The sequence below is a fragment of the Dufourea novaeangliae genome, unplaced genomic scaffold, assembly GCF_001272555.1.
Source record: "Dufourea novaeangliae isolate 0120121106 unplaced genomic scaffold, ASM127255v1 scaffold376, whole genome shotgun sequence".
NCBI classification, from domain to species: domain Eukaryota; kingdom Metazoa; phylum Arthropoda; class Insecta; order Hymenoptera; family Halictidae; genus Dufourea; species Dufourea novaeangliae.
Window position 1 is genome coordinate 399,037 of NW_015374274.1, and position 8,406 is coordinate 407,442.

Genomic DNA, 8,406 nt, shown 5'->3' on the forward strand with positions numbered 1-8,406 from the left:
TAGCCTTATCGTTGTAATAACGCCTTTGATATTACGGTTATACCTCGAGGTCTCGCGAGTTCGTTCAAAATTTTCAGTCGTTCAAAATTTTCAGCCGTTCGATTCTCGAACAGAATTCGATCGAAACGTGAAAAATTTTGCAACTTCACAAGAGCGTAAGGGTTCTGTAACGGTTCTGGTCGCGCGAAAGCAAGTGTGCCTGTTTCTTGCATCGAATAACCGTCCCCATGTAGTATCAAGCACCGAGATACGAAAACCGCTGCATTGGCGAGTCCGATATAACCCGCCGCGCCACCTTCGGCCATGGTGGCTATCAGGTATCGTAATGAACGGGTGTTCTATTAATAACGCGAGCGTTATAAATATAACGTCGATAACCGATAGGCTTGTACAAAACAGCCATTCCGCGTGATCCTGCCCTACTAGCAGCTACCCTTAGAACGCTGATCCGGTTATCGAGCTCGAGTAAATAACCAATTACCGGACAACGGTGATCGGCGAAACCTTGCTTTAATGGGGAGTGTAATCGGCCGAGGGAAACCCCGCGAAACATTCGTTTATGTCCCAGCGTCAAGTCGAAATTGACGAGATTTAAGTTTAGGAACCGGTAAAACGTAGCAAGAAAGAAGAACAAAGAAGAGAAGCGGAATGAAAAGGGACGGTACCGCGTGAGCGAGAGTAAGACGGAGAAGGAAGAAGAGAGAGAAAGAATGAATATATATTAGGTGGGTTGCGCGACGACCTCCAGATAGCTCTCCTAAGCTTGCTCTCCGCTCGCCTGGCCCTCACCTACCTACCTGGCAGTTTTCGTTGTAGGCAAAAGGAGGGAAGGTGGTGGGATGGGAGGAGGTAGGAGCACTAAGGAGACCTTGAAGGCTTGCTAGCCGGGTGCCGGCTAGTACTGACCCACTATAAAGGCACTTGCCATCCTGCTCGTTCAGCTGGACAATCTAGTATTACCCTCTCCCTCGGGAGAGCCTGCTAACCTACTCTCTTGCCCGCATACACTGACTCGACCCGAAAACTCGCTTCTAGACCCTGGCTACGCTTAGCTCGAACAGCTTCTTTCTCCCTCCCTCCCTCTATCTCGCCCTGTTCTTCTCCCTTTTCTACGTTGCTCCCATCCCTCTTGCTTCTGTCTCTCTCGCATCAACGGTTGGCTCTATCGTTCGTTCTTTTACATTGTCGTCCCTCGTATACGCACGCTGCCTTCCCTATCTCGTTTCCACTCCCTCTTTTCCGTTCTGTTCCCTTCTCGCCGCCGTTCTAAACCACCACTGCTACACCCCTCGTTGTATCGCCGCTGCTTGCTTCGCTTCCTCTCTCGCTCGCTCTCTTTCTCGTCTTTTTTCTAGTTCGTTCTTTCTACTCCCTCGTGCACACGCGCGACACCATGTGTGTGTGTGTCCTGCGCGCGTGCGTCACTTGAAACACACCGGCGATGCGCGTACGAACCCCCGAAAATTCGGGTGTGGTGTGTATGCGTGTGACCGTGTGTAAGAGAGACGTGCGTAACACACTCGCACGCGACGTGTATACGCGCCGAGTGGCTGGCCAGTGCTGCGTGTGTCCCTCTTATGCATGAATTTCACCGGTGCTTAGAAAGAGGGGGGGAGGCTCGGCGTGTAACAGAGCGAGCAAGTATGCGTGTGGTTGTAGGGAGTACCACCTAGCATAGCAACTGCTGTTTCTGCATTTCTTAGCAGCGCGCCCCATGCGAGATGCCGGTATATTTTAGGCGTCTAACGGGTGTCCCGTTTTCGAAAGGGATGCCTGAGTTTTCCGTCGCGGAACGTCAGCCGCGGGTGACCGCATCGACGTCTCCCGTTCAAGCGGCAACATTCGAACTTGTAAATCGGTGACTTCTTACAAACGAATGTAATTATCGTAGCATCGAGAAACGGTAAAAAGATCGGAGGTCATAGCGTACGCAAAGTTCTTCGAGAATGTCCCGACATAGATTGAAGGTATAGAACTTACTCGTCGGTACGCCTTCGGAACGCCAAGCACGTGAAATCGAGCATAAAAGCACACGTCGAATGTAATGCGACATAAGAATCAAATTAAAACCTCGTCAAGCACTATCCCCCTCCACTCTTTCGCACCTTGTTGCGAATTGGCTTTCGCGTGAAACCTGTTGTACTCGGTCGAGCACTCGTGCATAGAAACACTTTCGAACATTACCTACTGGTACAGGGAGACGAGACCATTCAGGGGGAGGGATAGGGGGGGGGGCGACTTGACACGAGATATACTAAATAACCATTTAAGTGCTACTTCCTTCTTTTATTTCTTTAGTGCTGACCAGGAGACTCTGTGCCACTTTACGTTTTGTACACGCATTTTCGATTCATTCGAATTCCCAAGCTAATCCGCCCGGTACGTTATAACTACATACCCTCATTGTACCGAGCGTTCTGCTGCGTTTAATAGACTACTCGCGAAACAATTCCGCCACACGCCATTGTATGTGTACCTCGTGGAGATCTACCCGGTTTTTCTGAAGCAGGCTCGGCTTGTTCGGGGAAGAAAAACGAATTTAAAAAATGTACCGCCGCCTGTACGAAAATAACGAAGTGCCGTGATCGTTATCGATGTCCCACCACCAGCTGCGATCATCCTAAAGCCTTGTATGTCTGTGCACTTCTAACGCAAACCGACTGCAACGAATTTTTCTGATTGGGCTATTCAGTCGCTGATCGACTCTGAAATAACTTGCGAAATCAAACGATTTTTGTCCATCGTTATACTAAAACAGTTGTAGTTTTTTTTTTTTGCTTATATTGTATTAAGTTGTGCAATATGTTTGTGCGGAATTCATTTCCTGACGAATGTATTATATACCATTTAATAGTTTTTGTTTCCCTCTATTAGAATTGTTAAGAAATTTGTCGTTTCGCGTTAGTAGCAATGAAGCTTCAGTTTAAATAGTATGGAGTCTTCAGTGAATAAAATTGAGCATCTCCGACACGCGTTGCTACAGGAGCTTGATTGTGGTTGTCAAGCCACTGAAGTACCGTGAAATATTTTGCTTTTTCGCGTTAACATATTCACGGTTAACATCTTTCGCGTTTCACGCTTAACAATTTAAGTGGAATTTTCGTTCGCAATGAAATGTGGTACTGCAACATTTTTGACCGTGGAATTTGAAACTTTGCCAAAACATTTGGAAGAGGACATGAACAATGGTAGAGAGTACATAACAAATGAAATGTTAATATGTATTTTTCGAAAAAAAATTCTGTAGTAAGTACATTCATAAGAAACTGCATGAACTTATTGGACAACCTAATGTAACCGATATTGAATGATGTGGGTAGAATTCTATGCTCTATATTGAGCACTCTATGTTGAATACTAAAACGAACTGTGATCTATACTCCATGAATACTTATCCATTAATACTTTATCTTCAACCATGATATTGTGATAATATTAGACTGTGGGTTATACGCAGTTGTAGTTTACATGATGTTTTGTCAACCTCGACGTATCAGAAAATTTAGTAACATTTAATGACATTTACATTTTATTTGGAGCATAATAAAATTCTCAACAACGTAAACATGTTCCTGTGTAATGTCAATTTTTTTTAACTTAATCCATAAACATCTATGTATTGTGGAATAAACACCTGAACTCTGGTAGTAATATAAACCCTACTACGATATTCAGTCCAGCTGTACATTCAAAATAATGACGAGGAAGGAGAAACACGTGGATCCGTAACAACTTCCTTGCATATATCGTGAACCTAAGAACATTTCCGAAGAGACGAAATTTAGATTACATCGAAAAATTGTATAACGTCATGACAGTGCTAAAGAAACAAAAATGTGTTCGAGTCGCAATACATCCGAAGGCCCCGTAGCATTCTTACAGAAGCTACATATGTACATGTAATCAAAGCAGGATTACAATTTTTGGAGAAACGTAAATTTTCATCAGATAAATTCGGATGCTCTATTGTGGGTTAGAATGGATCCTGTATCCGCCATGCATTCGGACACTAAACAATTCGCCATTCAAGGGTTAAATCAATTAACTGCAATTTGACTCCACCAAGCAATACTCCGTACTTGTTCACATTTATCAATAGTTCTCATTTACACATTTTTTTATCATCTTACGCTAACTTGAACCGTATTCTTCATATCATTTATCATATTCACTTTTTAATAGTAATAGAGAGTCTCGTGTCTGTCAAGTGAATTTTTTAACCTATACCAGCCAGATTGTTGGTATCAACCGAAATTACTAAATGATAATTGAATATTAATACTGGGTGCGATTTCGAAAACAAAGGAAAAGCGTTTAATAAAAGTGAAATATGTACGTGCGTCACGTGTAGGAGCGCGCCACTGGATCGAATTTTGTTTGTTTCCTTCCGGCGGCCTTGGCAGAGGCGAAGCAACAGAACGATATTCTGATCGAAGCAAAACAAAATACTCGAAACGGAGCTTACGTCTGTCAAACAGTTTCAAGCGTGGAATCACTGTTCCCGGAACGAATTAACGCTTGCAACTTATTTTTTTTTAATCGGTACACAAAACGCCTGTCATCGCTGCGTGAATCATAATGGCTGACCGCGATTTAAAAACAGGCGCGCTCGTAATTGAGGGTCTTATAACAGAATGCATTTTTTTGGAAGCAGACCAATATCGTTCTTTTCTTAAAATTTCATAAATCGATCCAGTATTTTTCCTTTTGTTGTGAAATCACCGTTACGATTTTGCGATATGAGAATGTTGTTAACCGAAATCATTAATCTTTAGTTGTTTTATCTAGTCATTTGATGGAAAAAAGGGGGAGGAATACATAGGAAGTGAATTAGTTTAAATCATTATTTATTAAATTAATATTAAAAGTGCACAATTTTCCTAGTAATTTTCTCGCTTGTTATTATCTGAGTCTATCGAGTCCAGGCGTAACTTATAGATCACAATTTACATTTTTCACGATGGTACTATTAATTCAGTTTCGAAATTTCTTAACGTCCACTTGTATCTATCCAATTGATTAAACGTTGCATGGAACCAACGTACGGTTAGCAAATAATTACCGTCGTATTTAAAACGAGTGGACCATTGAAAAGCGAAATTTGCCATGCGTCCGAGTTATCGATTCCGCAAACGGCGAACGCATACGTTCGTTTCGTCACACCGGCCTTAATAGTTTTGTGGATTTTTTGTGCGGATATATTCAGCGAGGAACTGGTTAGGGAAAATTAGATGGGTCTAACTGGCAGAAGACACCTGGCGCCTAGGAAAGGAAATACTTATGTGTACATACATAATTGTGTGTTCTCGTGTGTATGTGTGTGTAGAGACCCTTCGGACCGTGACGAAAAAACTTCACCAGCACGAGACTCGGACCATAGATACGTTCACATAACCTCCTGATCCTGATTAGAATATGAGTGAAGGCATACGATGGCTCTGGATCACTCCAACGATCCTCTCTGGCGCGCGGTTAGACAATGCACACGTGCAGAACAGAACCCGGAAGCAACTGTCGAGTTCTTCTTCTTCTTCCTCTCCTCAAGTCGCGAAACCGGTGTCCAGCGTTATTTTTCCATGGGAAAATCTCCCATCGGTTGTTCCGGCCGGGGTCAGAGTTCATACGAACCGCGAATTCAAACAGGTTATTCGCACTGACCCAATGAACTAATTTCTGTACCCTCCTCGAGATCCTATGAGAACATGGAACCGGGACACAATTGGCGTTAGTTACACAGCTTTCATTACGATTTCTTAAACTGTCATATTCTTTGAATCTTGTATCATACAATAGACACATCTTTAAATGATTTTCTCTATTCATTTCTGTTTCAGGATACACCTATCTCGGATCATCCCTCGTCGTCGAGCCATCCGTAGCCAGTGGACCGAAGAAACGGTGAGTTCCCGATGCCTCTGTCACTTTCTCGCATGCATTCTCCACGCCCCGTAATAAATTAAGTGCGATTATAATTATAACTCGACAAGACGTGTTTGATGCTCTCTTAATCGTCAAAGATAAGGAACCGTGCTTTGCAGGACGGTAGAGGGGGGGGTATTGTGTTACTTTGTGCGGGAACGGTTGTTCGTTAAATAAATTAACCACCAAGTGTCTCGCCGCTGGTTGTAATTAGAGTCTGTTTGCACGATGAAAATTGTTAACCGCCGGTCTTTAAACGATCATAAATATTACGGAGCGTGTCCCGGAAACGGATTACGCTTACGTTACACGCGCGTTACTAAATAAAGCATTTCGAAAAGAAAAAAGAAAAGAAAAAGGGTGTTATCCGGCTCGTTACACGTCCCGGGGCTGCCGAGCGGACGGCGCACCGAACTTGGTGTCTTACGTGCTAGCAGTCCATTTGTCTTCGAAAAATTTTTATGTAATCGCTTACACAAACTTCCGAAGGGGTCATTAACCCCGGGCGCGGTTTCTCGATCAAAAGAAGAGATCACGCGTAATGCCGGGCATAACGAGGTGCATAATTGGCCGCACGCGAGTAAAATGCTCGCCGCGCCGGGGCCGGGGCCCCGTCTACAAACACGAGACGTTTGGGAACCAATGCCCCCGAACGTGTCCAAGCAAAAATCGTCGAGGATTATCCGCAGTGGAACTCATTCTCGGCGAGTAAATTTTTGAACGGTGCTCGATGTTCCCATCAAAGGACCTCGAGCGCCTAGGGTTCTCTTTGCGTAGGAAAGCTGGCCAATTACTCGCAGCCGAAGTTCGGTTCGAGTACGCGACGGAAATGTACCTACCCTCCCGAAAAAAAAAAAACTTCAATACCGATTCTCATGCAAATTCACCGGGGCGAAGTTCTTTTTCCGTGACTGTTGTTTCTGCGATCTCTTCTTGCCGAGGGGGTTAGCAAAAAAATTATTCAGCTTCATCGATGTTCCTCCGCGTGGACAAGCTTGGAAACTTAACGAATGTCACGTTGTTTTTTCTTCACGTTTTTCGCATGATTCCTCCTATACGTATTTCACTTTGAAATTACACTCTTGAATTACACTTATCTGGGATCTAGTACTTACTATTCCGTAATGACATTCGAGCTTTCATGTTTCTTTCAACTAAATCAAACTGATTTCTACCGTGATAATCATCATCTGAGGGGATCGTGATGTATTGAACGGTGGTGGTAGTTTCATTTTGTTTCTTTTGGCTCGAGAACTTTCCGCGTTTCGGTTCGATTGCAGAGAACGTTTGGGAGCCTCTGCACACCAAAGCAGCCTCCTCCTCGACGGTGAAGCCAGGCGTTCGGGAAAAAAAAATGTGGCACCTGCCTTCTCCTTACGAGCGCCGTGCTGATCCCAGGCTGCTCGCTCGTGCCACAACTGCAATCTGTTATTTCACCATCCCCCGGACTCTCGCCTCCTTTCTCTGTTTCTCCTCCCGTTTACTCATACCACTCGTGCTTCTCGCCGCAAGAAACGTTATCGCCGATACGTACGTGCAATCGTATAAACCGAGGATTTGTTGCTGGTCGTAACGATACCCGGCCGAAGATAAGAGCAATTAAAGACAACATGCAGAGAACAGGCAGTTTAACGAGCCTCGCGACCGAGCACTTTTTCCCGTCAGCCTGCTACTACCTAGCGCTGACGGTAACGAAGCGTTTCCGTAGCAAAAAGAACGAAACTTTAAATGTGTTGTATCGTTTTGAAGTGAAATCGTAAAAAAAAAGGAAAATCATACAGATCATGTACGAGTAGTAAACACTGCCTATAAATGGTCGGTAATCTAATCGTACAGAGCGTAACTCAACAGTTTATGGCATAATACTTTGGATGCATTGTCAGCATTTACATAACATCTTCGATCAGTGTTCGAAGGCTTCTCGACAGTGAACATTAAATATTTCATAAATTAATGGTCATATGCGGCTGAAACAATACCATTGGCTTTAAAAATCCAAGCTTTATCACTGTGCTGAACGTCATTAAAAAGTGAGTGTTACACCTGGTGACCTCTTCTTGTCAGTGCAGAGGAGTCTTCGAACACTCCAGGATAATTTACTGTAATGTGTGTGAGAGAGGGGAGAGGGTTTAGATTGTATCACTATTTAAATTGTACTGCTGTTGTATGTAGAAAAGAGAGGATTAGGATGATTCTTGTGTTTTATACGGAGAGGAATATGTGGCTGTGTAGTTCTGAAGAAACCAGAGATATGTATTCGAAAAACAACACTATCTTCTTGCTATCAAAAGCACTTGTGTTGCGACCACAAAAGCACCCTAAAAGTTTAATAGACAATTTTTATTGGTGATTATAGAACAGTGGGTCCATGTCATGATTTTCAATGACCTCGAAATATGTTCTCAAGGTTATCATTGTGAACAATTTTTTCCTATATATTCGCGAAAAACTGCTGGTACTATTGCAATGAATTTTACTACCACTTAT

At 43.4% G+C, this 8,406-nt stretch overlaps 1 protein-coding gene across 1 annotated transcript in view; it reads left to right on the forward strand.

Moving 5' to 3' along the window:
* The window catches only part of LOC107192736 (insulin-like growth factor 2 mRNA-binding protein 1), a 16,797-nt gene extending 10,895 nt beyond the window's left edge, over positions 1–5,902 (forward strand). The window contains exon 2 of the mRNA XM_015582061.1: positions 5,835–5,902. Within this exon, the coding sequence (XP_015437547.1) occupies positions 5,835–5,902 (68 nt within the window). The remainder of the gene's footprint in view (positions 1–5,834) is intronic.
* The last annotated feature ends 2,504 nt before the right edge of the window (positions 5,903–8,406 follow it).